We start from the raw sequence: 16,427 nt of genomic DNA, 5'->3' as shown, positions 1-16,427 counted from the left end.
AGGTGACTTCAGCAGAGTTCCCAGCATAGCTAGCGGGAGGCTCCCTTTGAGTCCCTAACAAAGTCTGCTCGGGTCCAGAGTCCCACGTAGTAGGCTTAGCTAATTAATCGGTTGAAGCCAGTTGCTGGGCTTGGTCCTGGAGGGCCAACGGGCAATGCAGATAAGATTACCAGGGACAGAATATTTAAACGTGGTGGGATAAAACACAGGCGTGATGGACAGTGTGCACGGAATTGCTCTGAGCAGTCCCCGCAGGGAAAATGCTCATAGGAACCTGGCGACACATTTGCCCCTCCTTGGATCTTGGTAAGAAGAAGAAGAAAAAGAAAAATGAAGACAGGAGAGTGGCTGCTATGCATATGCACGCTCTAAAGTTGCCGCGATCATGGAAATTGCAGAGGGAGAACAACCTGTGGGTCTGCAAGTTACATTTCTCCATTGGATTGAATGGGGAAGTGGGAAAGGGGCAACTGTCCTATTAGACCGCAGGATATAGCTGCTATTTGATCAATTCTTTCACAACAGGACAGGGGTCCCCAACCTTTTTTGGGCTAGTGGATATACGGAGAATATTGAGGAAGTGCTGTGTGTACCAAAAAAAAAAAAAGGTTGTGTGGCACAATCCAAAACTAATGAGAATATAGTCACTTCTGCTCCCCCTGGACAACCTCAGCCTTCCCCTGTAAGTCAGCTCTGTCCTGGTGGTCCTGCTTGTGGAAATCACACAATATTTACACACCCACACCCAATACATACACAATGAGGATGTTGTAGTCTAATAACAACAGGGAGCTTTCCCCAAGACCAGAAGAAAACATACAAATTGGTCATCTCTCCCTCCCCCCTCCCCCTCCCTCTCTCACACATATACGCTGCTGCTGTACACATACAGACCACAAACACACAAATACCACTCTCTCTTTCTCACTTACTCACGCACAAACATATCACACAGACTTCTCTCTCTCTGTCTCTGCCCAAGTGCATCTCTCCCACTTTGGGCTCGTCCATTCCACTTCTCCAAATGCAGTACAGTTCTTCATACATATACAAATATGGTTTTGGTTTTTTACCCTTGCCAAAACTATGTTTTGCATTAAACATGTAGTAAACAAATATCAGAATCTGCACACACAGAGAGAAACATGTCCATAACACAACATTCATTGCGCTGTATAAGAATATAAATTCATCAATATACAGTGGTGCCTCAACTTACGAATTTAATCCGTTCCGAAGGCACCTTTGTAGGTCAAAAAAATTGTAAGTCGAAAAGTGTCACTGGAAACGCGATTTCCCATAAAAATGCATTGGAGACTGAAAAATTTGTAAGTCGAAGCAACTCCATCTAAAAATTCTTAAGTCAAAAAAACCCTATCTAAAACTGCTGCAGTTTCCGTTCGGATGTCGAGAAATTCGTAAGTGTGCGGCCATTTGCCCCATTCGTAAGTCGAAAAATTCGGTTGTCGAGTCGTTCGTAAGTTGAGATACCACTGTAAGTTTATTGTTCTAGCCAAAAGCCATGACAAACCCACAACAACAGTACCAGTAAAACAATACAGGCAAGGCCTGGCACCTCAAGATTCTTGTCCCAATACAGTGGTACCTCTACTTACGAATTTAATGCGTTCTGAACGCACATTTGTAAGTTGAAAAAAATTGTAAGTCAAATCCCATAGGAATGCATTGGGAGAAAAAATTCATAAGTCGAAGCAACCCTATCTAAAAATTCGTAAGTAGAAAAAATCCTATCTAAACCGCATCCAAGATGGCGGACGGAGCTCCACTCGTAAGTAGAAACATTCGTAAGTAGAGTTATTCGTAAGTAGAGGTAACACTGTATAGGTTTTTTTGGGGGGGGCTGAGATGTCCTCCATCCCATAGAATTGGTACCTATGACTTCATGTAACAGCCCTGTAAGCACATCAGAATCAATGCTCAATAAACAGGCCACACCTTCCACCCCTGTGCCCTGCAGCCCTTTTTTCTGATGGTGAAAATTATTGCCCGACGAAGTTATTTCCTCACACTTGAACATTTTCAAACTGCAGTGAGCTAGTAGTTTCTAATTTGATGCCAAAGATCCACATCCCATTAGCCAGTTTCCTTTGCTGGTATGCCAATACGATATTCAAAAGAGCCTCATTTCCTTCATAGGGCCGTGTGTGTGTGTGTGTGTGTGTGTGTGTGTGTGTGTGTGTGTGTGTGTTATGAACAGCAAGTGGCAAGTCAAGTCTCCTTGTAGGTACAGGGTGGCTTCAGCAAGCAATCACTTCAAGAATTTTAATTCCAGCACAATCTAATGAAGGCTGGATAACGCAGTTTAAACAGGGCGATGTTATCTCTCTATTCCTCAGTATGGCCGTACAGATAAAATTGCCCTCATTTCATCTGAAAACAAGATAAGGAACTCACAGAGACAGAATCTCAATGCAGTAGAGGGGAATGAATATCAGCTATCGCTGCAAAAAAGGGACTTTGCAAAGGTCTGGGTTTTCCTGCATTGCTGATGGGCGGGGCAAGGAAAGGAGGAGGGAAAAAGCCAGCAGTTTGCCAATTACTGTATCTCATGTTAAAACAACTGGAAAACAATTTGTCTGGGTTTAAAATTCCACCCTCCCCTCTGATAAAGACTTTCCACATGGAGTCCAACTGAGAATGAGGGCTGCTCCCCCCCAAAAAAACAAGACTGGGGGGAGAACAGGGTGGATCTTTGCAGGCAGCCATCATGCTACCACACCCCCACCAAGGCAAAGCACAAATCTGCATGGAACTTGTTCACCTACATTGATTTGTCAGAATATTACAGCCATAGACTAGAATCAGGAGCACTTCCTTTAAGGCTGGGATGGGGGAGCAGTCTCGACTATTGTATTACACATTGCATATCTGCAGTCAACCTAAGGCTGAAGAAAAGCCAGGTCTCTGCACACCACTTAACACAGTGCCATAGAATCCAGCTTCTGTCCCCTTGACTGCATCCTGTTCAATGTGAACAGAAGAAAGCAGGATCAAAATGCTGGATCAGGCCAATGATCCATCTGATCCAGCATCCTGTTCTCACCGTGGCCAATCAGATGCCTGTGGGAAACCCTCAACAGGATCCAACCACGAGAGCCCTCTCCCCTCCTGTAGTTTCCAGCAACTGGTGTTCAGAATCATGGCTGCTTCTGACCGTGGAGGCAGAGAACACCCAGTGTGCCTAGTAGCCTTTGACAGCTCTCTCCTCCATGAATTTGCCCAAACCCTTTCTAAAGCCATCCATCCATCCACACCCACCCACCTCAGGGTCCTTCTACTGTAAACCATTCAAGGGCACCTGGGATTTCAAGGTGGAGTTGGAAGAGGGGCACAAGGCTGCACATTTCTGCCAGGACTAGAACCATATGTACAAACGTAATCAATAACCTATTACTTTATTCTGGATGAGTTCCCAGAGCCACAACCCAAAACCTATTTACTCCCAGAACCACTGCATTCACTTTAGCAGGCCTGCATGAGAGCAACTAGATGGAGGGCTGCCACTTGATCCTCTCTTTGCAAGTCAGGGCTTCAGGTATGGACAGGTCCACACCATACAGTGGTGCCTCGCTAGACGAATTAAATTAGTTCCACGGGTCTTTTCTTATAACGAAAAATTCGTCTAGCGAATCCCATAGGAATGCATTGAATTTTTTTTTGAATTTTTTTTTGCCCATAGGAACGCATTAATTGAATTTCAATGCATTCCTATGGGAAACCGCGATTTGCTAGACGAATTTTTCGTAAAACGCATTCGTCTAGCGAGGCAACCTCCGCTAGAAAAAACCTTTCGTTAAGCGGAAATTTTGTTAAGCAGGGCATTCGATGCACATGACTTCCTTGAAAGAATAATACGAACTGCAGTTTCCCCATCACAAAGCTATCATTTGCAGCACCAATAGCAAACTACAGTTACCAGGATTATTTGGGGGAAGCCATGTGTGCTGAATGTGCCTCAAATATATAGTGGATGGTGGCAGGAGTGGGATCTGGGAGGGGGGGGAAGGAGGGAGGGGAGAAACCCAGCTATAAAATGGTCCGCCTTCAACTATCCGCCCCGCATGGAGTTCTCTTGTGGCAGGAGGTGGCTCGTGGGGGGTGGCGGCGGTGGAAGAGGGTGGCTGATTATGATTATGTATCTTCTATGTCTATTTTGCAAAATTAATAAAAATTTATTATAAATCAAATATATAGTGGAGATCTTCCCTGATTCTGACCCCCTTCCTACAATGATGGAGGAGTCTCTCTGGGCCTCCAAGGTCAGAGGGTGCTACCTGTGGTCAAGGTGTGCTGTGTCTCCTGCCATTTCTGGCTGTGGTTTGTCTGTGGTACCTGTCAATTAGGCAGGAGGTAGCTTCATGGCTGATGGATGAAGAGTATGTTTGCCACTCGCCGCCGGGAAGCTCCTTAATTTGCACCGTGAAGTAGCGCACCGGAGAAGACCCATCGCTCCCAGGAACCCAATGTAGCTGCAAACTTCGGGACGTCACTTCGGACTGGGGGACTTTCAGTTCACGGGGAGGAGCCGGCCGTTCTGGAATGAAATATAAAGTTGTTATTCTTAGAAAAAAATTAAGATGGTAGGCAATAAACAGAAGACCCCCTAATGTAGTGACACTGAGCCCAACTTGTTCTTCTATATGTTGTTACATCAGTGCTAAAAGAGGCAATACAGCATGTTGTAAACTGAAAGAAAATTACATGAAAAGGATGTACCAGTGGTATTTGGCTCCTGGTAAGTTAGCAAAAATGTATAGGACAAGTACAAATATCTGCTGGAAATGTAAAGAAAAAGAAGGTACCTTTTATCATATGTGGTGGACTTGTATGGTAATAAAAGCTTTGGAGATGATATATAATGAAGTGGAAAAAATGTTTAAAACAACCTTTGTTTAAAAAAACAAAACAGAAGGCTTTTTATTAGGAATTATAGGCACCAACATTCCAAAGGAGCAGAAAATACTTTTTATGTATGGAACAACAGCTACCCGGATGCTACTAGCCCAGAGATGGAAAGAAGACAAAGTCCCGACCAAAGAGGAATGGCAAACCAAGCTGATGGGACTATGCCAAAATGGCAAAACCATAGCTGCCAAGTCTCCCATATTCGCCGGGAAATCCCCGTTTTTCCAGTTGTTCCTAGCTGAAAAAACGGATTTTTTGTTTTCCCCCGGTTTATTCTGGCGCGGCGGACATTTTGGAACTGGGCGGAGCATGCTCAGAAGCGACTTTTGATGCTGCTCTGCCCAGTTCCAAAATGGCTGCAGTGCGACTTCTGGCGCGGTGGCCATTTTGAAACTGGGCAAAGCAGCATCAAAAGTCACTTCTGAGCTTGCTCCGCCCAGTTCCAAAATGGCGGCAGTGCTACTCCCGGTCTGCTACTTCTGGCCTGGTCCCTTATTTCTCCGACAGCAACTTGGCAGGTATGGGCAAAACTGACTGGAAAACTCAGAAACCAAGAGGACAAAAACTTTATAAAGGAATGGGAAAAATTTATAAGTTATTTAGGTTAGGAGACCACTGTGAGCAGATGGAAACACTGGCAGGATTTTGATTTCACTTGTAGTTTAACAAATACTATGGGCAATATGGATTCATATAAAAAGTTATATGGAAGAATATGCAGTTGTAAATGTTCAAAATAGGACCCCATGGAGGGGGTGGGGGGAAGTCGCGAGATTCAGAGGAATCTCTGTATATGGATGTATATTTGGATTTTTATAATCTTGTATTTGCAAAATCAAATAAGAATGATTTTTTTTTAGATGCTAAAAGAGGCAATTCTGCTCCCTGTTGAACAGCCCTTGCTTCTCTGGGCCTTGAGGAAAGTGTGCCCTTAGAGAAAGCAAAAAGGAGGCTTCACAAGGGTCACCAAGGTCAGAGAACACCTGTGGTTTCCACTGAAGGTAGAATCAATGCGAGGCTGAGATGAAATGGTTGTGGAGAACTTTGCCTGAGAAAGCCCATAGCCATGGCTTGAACAGAGGCTGCATGAGACTGAAATCTCCTTATTGAACTCTACTCCAATTTTCCAGCCTGCATAGATACTTCCACCCAGGTTCTTGCCCTCTGTTCCAATTCTCCCTCCCTCCCCCCCCCGTCATCATTGGCGTCATGCTCCAGTCTAGCACTTATATCCTACACCCTGCCAAGTTCAATGTGTTTTCTGCAAGAACCGAGGTGATGCCCCAGTTTGCCAAAGGTGACGCAGGTGAGATGGGGAGGAAGGAACAGACGCCCACACTTGTAAAAGGCCAGATTCTGCAAACAGAAGACCTGGATCAATATAACTTTTCTCCGTACCATGTAACTGTTCATTCTGTTTTTATGCCAATCACAACATTATTCCAGCCCTAACACCACTCCCCCCTCGTGTTCCAAGAATGTGAGCTATCATTTCTTCTTAGGAATATAACATCCCATGCCAGCCTTGGTTTGGTTCAGTTCAGTTTTTGTGTGTTCTATTTTGTTATTTGGGTTATATGGATAAAATTCAACAAAAATATTTTTTAAAAGGGAGCATTCATATATTTAAAGGGCAGGGTTAAAGCATCCCACCCCATCCCACCCACTTCAAGAGGCCACAGATAATTTAAAGCCAAAGGCCTGGCGGAAAAGAAAAATGTTCAAGTAATCAAAGAGGGCATTTTTATAGACTCCTCTTTACGATTATCTGCAGAATCCCTTGTTTGTTCCCAGGCAACTCCAAATAGCAGATTTGGGGAATGATTCATTGCCCAAGACAGCAAGGAGCCACAGTCCTCCGAGTAAACCCTGGGGAGTCAAGGCCGTGCTCTTGAACTGCTCCCTTCAGTCCTAGCCAGCATGGCCAATGGTCAGGCACAATGGGAGCAGAGGCGTAGCAAGGTCAGGTGGTACCCAGTGCGGAAAATTTCTTGTCAAGCCCCCCCCCCATTCAAATTATTAAAAGAAGGAAAAATAAGATACAGTCACAAGTGTTGTTTTCTGGTTTATTTACTGAACATTGTGAGCATAAGCAGCTTTGGCTCAGCAGCCCGGGAGGTCGTCCAGGGCACCCGCGCATCCCGGAGCTCAGCTGCTGCGGCCTCAGCCTCTACGCATGGGCCTCTGCTTCCTCGGCAGGCCGCCACAGCGGCCCAAAAAACCCAGCCGCTGCTAGTAGGGGGCTAAGAAAGTCAACCTCGGCAGCACCAGCTCTTGCCTTGCCTTTGCCCCACCCCCAGCCTGCAGCCGATTGGCCAGCTAGGTTGGGGGTGGGGTGAAGGTCCCAAGGCAAGGAGGGTGGCATCCGGGACCCGGGAAGCCCCGCCCACCTCTCGGAGAGGAGCTTCAATAAGTTTATTTTTAAAATACTTATTTTTTCCAGTTTGTCATCCCCCTCAGTGGTGGCACCCGGGTCAGACCGCCCCACTGCACCCCCTTACTATGCCACTGGATAAGAGTCCTGCAGGATCCCTGGAGGGCAGCTCATTCACTGCCCTGGAATAGATATCATTAAGCTGAGGAGATTTGCCTCCCCTGGCAAAATGGACACTTCCCACATGGCTGTGTTGCACACACATGCGCCAATATCCCTGCAGCGCCGTACAGCATTTTAGGGCAAGCCCAACGAGTGAACCAGGCAGGGACTCTTCTTGAGTCCCTGCACTTAATCACTCTGAAAGTGCCAGGTTTAAATAAGCCAGCCTCTCACAAGCAGCTGAGAAATCTCTGGAGGCAGCAAATGGTTAACCCTCCCACCCTGCCAGTGTCTCTCGAAAGCAGCACCCATTGATTTCAACCGAAAAACTCAATAGAGTGAGGAATAATTGTTTAATTGTTTATCATGGAGCTTATCGATTCTGATTAAAATGTGTGGCGTGTAATAAAGCAGGCATTGATCAGCAAAGCCACAGCAGCTCGCCTCTAAACAACTCGTTCTATCCCACCCCATTGGCTCCCGTTTCCACCAAGAGGTACGTACAGCGGCTCGGGAACCTCCAGCCACTTCCCACAAAGAACAGTTTGTCTCCCGAGTTCCTCTCTTGCCCTGCCTTCCTGGGAACATTTGCTTTATGGCTCAGCACCTCTCAGCAGCCCTCTATCAGCAGACGATGCCAGAAGAATAGAAAGCCATCAGCTTCAGAGAGACATTGGCACTGATGGCGGGAGCCTTGCAGGGCGATACAAAGGTTGGCGCTTAAGTGCTCAGGGTTATTCTTTCAGAGGAAGCAAATGTTTGCTGGTCCCCCAGGGGGGTTGGATTCTCTCTTCTCATGTGTGTACCTTAGAGCAGGAAGCAGGGCTGCATCTTGCATTCTCTCTCTCTCCCTCATGAAATCTAGATACTCTTTGATGGTAGGGGGGAAACCCTCAAAGCTGTTCGCAAAAATGATAAAACAATAAAATATATGCTAAAACGATTGCAACTGACCATAGTTTAAAACACACAGAAAGTTTAAACCACGGCAGAACAGACTAAAATAAATTAAAATGCATGCAAACATTCTAAACCTCTGGGTAAAAAGGTAAAGGGACCCCTGACCATTAGGTCCAGTCGTGACTGACTCTGGGGTTGCGCGCTCATCTCGCATTATTGGCCGAGGGAGCCGGCGTATAGCTTCCAGGTCATGTGGCCAGCATGACAAAGCCGCTTCTGGCAAACCAGAGCAACACATGGAAACGCCGTTTACCTTCCCGCTGTAGCGGTTCCTATTTATCTACTTGCATTTTGACGTGCTTTCGAACTGCTAGGTTGGCAGGAGCTGGGACCAAGCAACGGGAGCTCACCCCGTCACAGGGATTCGAACTGCTGACCTTCTGATCAGCAAGCCCTAGGCTCAGTGGTTTAACCACAGCACCACCTGGGTCTCCCAAACCTCTGGGTAGGCTTGTCTAAAAAAAGAATTCCATGAAGGCACCTGCCTGATATCAATTGGCAGGGAGTTCCAAAGTGCTGGTGTTTCCACACTGAATAATCTTGTTCTTCGAAATAGTGGGGATATTATGTGGCACCTGTAAAAGTGCCAGCTCCACTGATCAAAGAGGTTGAGTGGGCACAGATGGGGGAAGGTGATCTTGCAGGTAAACAGATCCCAGGATGTTAAGAGCTTTATATGCTGATAGCATATAATTTGGCCCAGAAGCAATTAAGCAACCAGAGCAGATCTCTGAGCCCAGGTGTTATATGCTGACAATGCCTCACTCCCGTCAGCAATCGTGCTGCAGCATCCCGAACCTCACTGTAACTTCCAGATCAAGCAAAGCAGAAGTTCCAGTCCTTTTCTTCGTAATGATTTCAAAAACCATCCACACTGCCCCATAAGCTCCAAAGCTGCTAGTAGGAAATGGTACCAGCCCACAGGAGTTTACAGTAGAACAATCCCAAGAACAATTATTTCTGGCAGGTGAGGCCAACAGGAACCCCCGACCAAGCAGAGAGTCCATGCAGGGGACTGAAGCTGGGAGCTCCCGAATGCCAAGTGTATCCTCAGCTCATGACCTGCCGTCCCCCTTCCATATTTTTTTAAGGGCACAAAGTCTTTCTATTGTCCCTCCTTCAAACAGGGTGAGAAAAAGTGATTTCTTGTTAGCAGCAGGGATTGCCATGCAGAATCTCACAGTTCCACTCTGGGCAGGCTGCATCGAAAGCCTAAAGGGCATCTCTGTAACACTGAAATCCATAGGATTATAGAAATCCAGGGCTGCTTTGGTCTTAACAAGTGCACTGGGCTATAAGGAGCTCAGGACATGCTTTGTATTTCTACATAACCGATTGACACATAGGTTCCTAAAGGAGCTTAAAGGATTACAGAGGTGCCCAATTCCCAGTCCAATGTGAATGAAATTTAAATTTTGGGGTGGCTAACTCCCAAGTGATCCACCCCAATTTTAAGGTGGAATAAGTGAGATCATAGGGTTGTCGTCAGAAACACCAATCCCACGTCCAGTTTCTCATTCTCTCCCTGCAAAGGGAAAACAGGGCAGGATGGGGGGGGGTCACATCATACGCCCAGCCCCGCCCCAGCAGCACCCTAGAATATGGAACAGGGAAGGGGAAATAAACACTTTTATGTTGTCATCACCTTGCGTGTTCAGACCCAGAGACCTCCCCCCAAATAAATTCACACTTGACTTAAATTTTAGTTTTGGTTTTTGGCAGAATTTGGGCCACAACTTTATTGATTACAGAAAGTGAGTGGTTGCATAGGCTCTGGTTCAACTAGCTCCCTGCACCCTTCCAGGTAGCGCTGACCCAGGGCACCAGCATAGGTCAGCCTAGGGTGAACACCTGGATAGGCAAAAAGCCAGGAATAGACTATGCCCGCCACCCAGATGTCCCCCTGGACTCAGGCATGGGCACAACCCTCTCTCAGGGCTTGACCAAACCATTTGAGTCCATGGATTCCTTTAATGGAATATCCTTCACATAGGGATGATGAGAGCTCTCTCCCATCCCTATCACCTGAACCAGAGCCTATCCGCAACCTTACAAGTTGTGACAATTTGCTATGTGGCAGGCGAAACCCAAATGGCAACAAGTGGGGAAAATTCCTGCCGTGCCCCTGTCCCAATGACAGACGACACACAACGCCATAGCAAGGTCAATCGCAAAAAGCCCTAAAAGTAGGGAGAGGTGGGTGGGTGTTCCAATGCACGTGCCGAAAGAGGAAGCTCTGGGTCACGTGCATAGGTATATATAGGTCCTTCAATCCATTTGGACTGTGCCCCATTGGCCAGATTGAACTCAACATCGAGGGACCTACCAATCAGGTATTGTGGTTGACCAATCTTACCCACCCACAACACAGGAGGTCGGTCTCCAGGTCTCACCGCAACACGTGCCCTCTTTTAGGGAGGACACGATTTACAAAACATGACAGAGAGAAGAAAAGGGGACTGGATGCAGAGCTGCCATTTTGCGTGGCAGGACTGTGACCCACATCCTTTCCAGTTTTGCTCAAATGTGACAGTAAAAGGAGAGCCACATCGCACGGTATGGAAAGATGCTGGTTTATCCTGCAAACCTATTTCCGAGATCCTCCGTCAACTGTGCCTCCCTGCCTCATCCTCATCTCGTGTCTGTGCTTGCCTTTAGATATTAGGCCATTTGCCATTCTAATGAGAGACCAGCTCCATCAGGCCTGCTCTCCCCTCAGCTGTCACCTGGCAGGACCTCTTCCACCCAGCTGCCTCCGTGGGAGAGATAAGAAGCAGGGCTCATCCATCAGCCCCTGAACTGTTTCTGTGCCACCTGGTCATTACAAGTGCTACTATTAAAGGAGTGGTGCCTGAGTTTGCTTTCTTCCTCTCCTCTCCCCTCCCTGTCCTTTTCCTTTTGCATGTTGCATTTTGTTAAGTCTGTGGGCAGGGCTGTCTTGCTTTAATTTATTGCAAGTAAGCTACTGGGAGCCCTTTTAGCTGAAAAGTGGGGCACAAATGCTTCTATATGGACACTGCTGGGGGGGTGCGAAGTAAAAACTTACGCGTTTTATTTCCAAGTACCCTCCCTGCACTTAAATGCATAGCTGTACAGCAAACCTCGCGCGTAGTTGCCCCCTAATTTTAGTACATGCACGGTCAATTTGTGTTTTTACGCCATCCAGTTCTTAGGAACCTAACTACTTTTCTCTCTGATTGCTCAGCAGGGTGTGATGTAGGCAGGACACAAGACCATACATTAGGGGGTAAGGCTGTATTTTATACAATGGCTCTCGTATTTAGAGAACCCTAAGTGCTTAACAGTAATGGGGCCCATTGTTATTGCTACAAGAGAGAAGGAAATTATGTGATGCAGCTATTAGGCACACAGCAGTGTCTCTCACATAGTTTTGTTAAATTAGCTTCATCTTGGACAGGGAAGGAGAGCGGGGAAAGATGCTTTCCAGACCAAGGGTACTCTCCTTTCTATTCTATGGAAGGGTGTCTATTTGGGGAAGGGGGGGGGAGAGAGGAAAGGGATGCTCTCATGGATAGGCTTAAAGAGAATGGGATACTGCTCATTCAGAGATGCCTAACAGATGCAGATGGTTGTCAATGCCCAAAATTTCAGGGCATTTCACCAGGATCGCACAGGGCTTGGAGGTTGCAGCAGATGTGGCAGCAGACGTGGTTAGGAACTGGTGGGCCATTGGACTTAATTGGTGCTATATATGATTTGAAGTACGTACCCCTCCCTGCCCCTCCATTTGGCTTGTTATAGTGCTAGGGGCTGTCAATATTGCCTGCAAGGGGGGCTTGATCCCCATCTGCTCACTGATTGTTTGCAAACAAATGGCTTTATTACAAAAGGCACCATATATCTCCAGCATGACCTACTCGCAAATAAGCTGACCCTCTAAAAGGCAGCCCTGCAAGGTGGAGTGCATGGAATGGGTTGAGCCACAGACGTCCAGGTTACTTTCTGGAACCTCGTAACCCTTCTATCCCAGCTTCATCAGTGAGATCACCTGCAGGAGCATCAACGGTTGTTCCCTGAGTTGGTGAGGGTCATTGGACAACAACAGGAAACAGAGCATTATGACTGCAACCCCCCCTCCCCCAGCTGCTGCCATTACCTCTCTTTTCTGTGGTGATGACTGTGGCTTCCAGAGGCTCCCCCCAGCCCTGCCGGGTCTTGGCAGACGCTCGGAAGATGTAGGCTGACTCAGGGAGGAGATCTGTCGCCACAAACTGCCTGACGGTGGAGCCAACTTCAACGGTGGTGAACTTGTTTGGGCTGCTGGTTGCCAGACGGTAGGCGATTTGATAGCCTGAACACAGAACAATGACAAGAAGAACATGGAGAGAGAGAGAGGTGTTGAGGTTAGTTTCCCCAGTCTTTTAGTAGAGGAAAAGAGCCAAGACTATTAAAGGTAAAGGTAAAGGGACCCCTGACCATTAGGTCCAGTCGTGACCAACTCTGGGGTTGTGGTGCTCATCTCGCATTATTGGCCAAGGGAGCCAGCGTACAGCTTCCAGGTCATGTGGCCAGCATGAGAAAGCCACTTCTGGTGAACCAGAGCAGCACACGGAAACGCTGTTTACCTTCCCGCTGTAGCGGTACCTATTTATCTACTTGCACTTAGATGTGCTTTCGAACTGCTAGGTGGGCAGGAGCTGGGACCGAGCAACGGGAGCTCACCCCATCGCCGCAGGGATTCGAACCGCTGACCTTCTGATTGGCAAGCCCTAGGCTCTGTGGTTTAACCCACAACGCCACCCGCGTCCCCGGACTATTAAAGGTAAAGGTAAAGGGACCCCTGACCATTAGGTCCCCAGTCTTTTAGTAGAGGAAAAGAGCCAAGACTATTAGTACAGCCTAATTACTTATTCATTTGAATGCAAAACAATGGAATTCGCTTCTTTTAGTGTTTACCAGCTGAGCTTTAGAACACACACACCCTCCTCCAACCGCCCGCCCAATGCAGTGTATGATCTGGGAAATTACTGGCTTGGTGATGAATGGAAAAGCCCTTCTGAGTGATAATCCACCATGAAATTTGTTTCACATTTCATTCTTTAAAAGAGCGAGATACAAGAACAGTTTCATCTTCCTCAAGCATATTGATGCAGTGTGAAAACGCCACCGATACCAAACAAAAGTATATACATACAAACACAGAGCGGATTTTGACAAGGCAAGGATGCTCAAGGAAATATATCAGCCTCTCCCTACCTCAAACTCCCCAGAAGCATAGAGAAGGCTCTGGGACTGAGCAGGGGATCTCAGCAGCCCTTCAAATAACAGGGGCCTGGGTGAGATGAAGACCTTTAGAGGCCCTAAACACAGACAAGACTATGGTGCCCAATGTACTTTTTCAGAGTTCTTTCAATAGAAAGACCCACAGTTCTCACAGTCTGAGGGACAATCAAGCAGAGTGGCTGAAGCAGGCAGTGGTGTCTGTGTGTGGGGGGGGGGGCGTATTTTATTTGCTTGCTCAGCACTCAAGCTTTCTTCCACCATGGTGATGAAGGCAGTGCATGTAAAGCTCCCAGGGAGTCTTCCAACAAGATACAGACTGGCTTATCTTCGGGGGTGGGGTGGGGTGGGATGCATCATACACCAATGAGAGGATGCCCAGGGGCATGAGAGAATAGCTGGAGACAGGTGAGCGGTAAGAAATTACCCAGCCTCTGTAGAAGCCTTTCCAATAATTCTCACTGGACTCATTACCTAAAGAGTTCTGTGTCCAGTTCTGGACTCTCCAGTTTAAGGAGGACATTGAGAAGCTTGAATGTATGCAGAGGAGGGTGACCAAGATGGTCAATGGTCTGGAGACTAAGCCTTAGGTCCTCCCATGATCCCTAGCTAGCAGGACCAGTGGTTGGGGAAGATGGGAATTGTAGTCCAAAACATCTGGAGGGCCGCAAGTTTGACATGCCTGCCTTAGGAGGAATAGTTGAAGGAGCTATGTTTAGCCTGGATAAAAGGAGGCTGGGAGGACATATAAGGCCTGTCACATGGGAGATGGAGCAAGCTGGAGGTTTTTAAACAGAGGTTGGATGGCCATCTGTCAGGGATTCTTTAGCTGTGGCGCCTACATTGTGGGAGGGTTGGACTCACTGACCCTTGGAGTCCCTTCCACCTCTACAATTCTACAAGTCTATGAGTCCAAGTATCTGCATCAGCGTAGCATCCAACAACACCTCATGGGCTACTAGTTGGAGGATGCACCAACTGTTCAAGTTCATTCCGCAAACACCTGCCAACATGCCAGCCTTGCTTTCTTCTGGAGCTCATGACAAACCCATTCCAGCTGCTGAGCTCCAAAATCAATTTCTATCTGAGGTGGCAGGGATGGTTTTGCTCATAGCGAGAACAGTTAAATGCTCCATCAAGTTACATGGTGGTGAGCATGGAGAACAGCAGCCAAATAAACCCCAAACAGAAGCAGCTGGACTCGACTGTGACAGACATCTGCTAGCCCTCTGACTGTCCTTTGAACTCCAGAGTTCTGCAGAAACATGAAACTGATGCTCATCCCCTCCATGGAGCTTGATATCCCTGCTGCGGTTTGGAGACTCACCAAATTTCAATTGCAATGAAATAAAGGGAAAGTGGAAGCAAGAGAGCATCTCCCATGGATGGAGAACAGCAGAAGAATGCTGGTGAAAAGAAAGGCTGGGTGGACAGCAGGCATCTCCTGCTGAAGAGTAGCATTGATGACTGAGGCAAGGCAAGAGGTAATAAAAGAGGATTTGGAATGTACTTTGTAGAGCCAATTCCATCCATACTATGTATTCTCATGCAGGCTTTGTAGCTTAATTGGGATACAGATGGTGGTAATTGTGTGCAGTGGGGCTAGTGATGCTTTTGCAGATATCCAGTCCTCTCCCTATATGTCATTGTCTTTCCCCACCACCACCCTGGAGGAAAGAGGATAATTTGTGGCAGCTGAATGAGAAAATGGATGCTTCTTTTGTTTCCCCAGTCAAAGTGTCATTGTGAGTCACGTCTCATATACTTTGCTGCTTCAGAGGCGCCAGAGGAGAAGACCATGTTTCATTGATACTCAAATTGCAGCAGACAAGAGTTGAGAGCAAGCCCAGTGGCTGAGGCCCATTTTGGAACTAGGAAATGCACAGATGAGAGATTAGAAGAGCAATATAGATTTTCAAACTTGGCTCTGTAAAATCAAGGACCTAAAGTGGGTTGCTGATTTGCCAGAGCACCTGAACCACACGTGGGAGCCAGGACGGGTTACGAGGCGAGAACAACCAGAATGAAAACAGAGATGGGCATATGGTTCATTTTCAAACATGCATAAACGACTCTGCCCTTAATGGCCAAAAAACAAATTATCATGAAAAGATCAAAAGCCCCAACGTAGCTCCCATAGAATAAAAAACTTAAAAAAACCTTAAAACCCCTTAAGAGAAGTGTTTCTAATGTTGCCCTTATATTGTTACACATCACCCCAATCTCCGAGTGCTTAGACCAGGGGTTCCAAGTGTTTTCCCCAGAGTTTGGTTTCCTTGGAACAAAGGTCAATGAAGACTGTGGTGTCTTTAGGATATATGGTTTTATTTACGCATATATGCAACCTGAGCACAGGACGCAGGGGCCCAGAGCATTAACACTGAAACAGATTTTTGCTTCCCCTTTAGGATTGTCTCTGTTCTCCAGATTCCAGCATCACCCCACTTACGCACAGACACACAACTCTGCCTATTGTTGTTCTTTTACTAAGAATCATGTAGCATCCAGCCAGGTGAGGAGAGTGGAGGGAAATGTCTAACCCCCACTTTCCTGGAGAGCAACATCACTAGCTCATTCTTTGGGATGCAGATGAGGGTGCTCTACTGGCCAGCCAAAGCCACCACCTTAACAAAGGAACTGGGTTGGCAGGTTCTGCAGCCTCCTCTACTAGATTCTAGGCTTTACTGGATACAGAATCATAGGCCTGGAAGGGATGCAAATATATCATCCAGAGTGACCTTCCCCAAACTCATAATCATATATA

General features: G+C 46.9%; 1 protein-coding gene across 4 annotated transcripts in view; it reads right to left on the bottom strand.

Moving 5' to 3' along the window:
- The window catches only part of SDK1 (sidekick cell adhesion molecule 1), a 584,684-nt gene that overhangs the window by 68,808 nt on the left and 499,449 nt on the right, over positions 1-16,427 (bottom strand). For all 4 annotated transcript variants that reach the window (XM_035130977.2, XM_035130978.2, XM_035130979.2 and 1 more), the window contains exons 29-30: positions 12,540-12,734; positions 4,354-4,555 (exon numbers count right to left, since the gene is read on the bottom strand). In XM_035130977.2, the coding sequence (XP_034986868.2) occupies positions 4,354-4,555; positions 12,540-12,734 (397 nt within the window). The remainder of the gene's footprint in view (positions 1-4,353; positions 4,556-12,539; positions 12,735-16,427) is intronic.

This window comes from Zootoca vivipara, chromosome 14 (genome assembly GCF_963506605.1).
Source record: "Zootoca vivipara chromosome 14, rZooViv1.1, whole genome shotgun sequence".
Lineage (NCBI taxonomy): Eukaryota > Metazoa > Chordata > Lepidosauria > Squamata > Lacertidae > Zootoca > Zootoca vivipara.
This window is presented reverse-complemented; position numbering and strand designations above follow the sequence as displayed.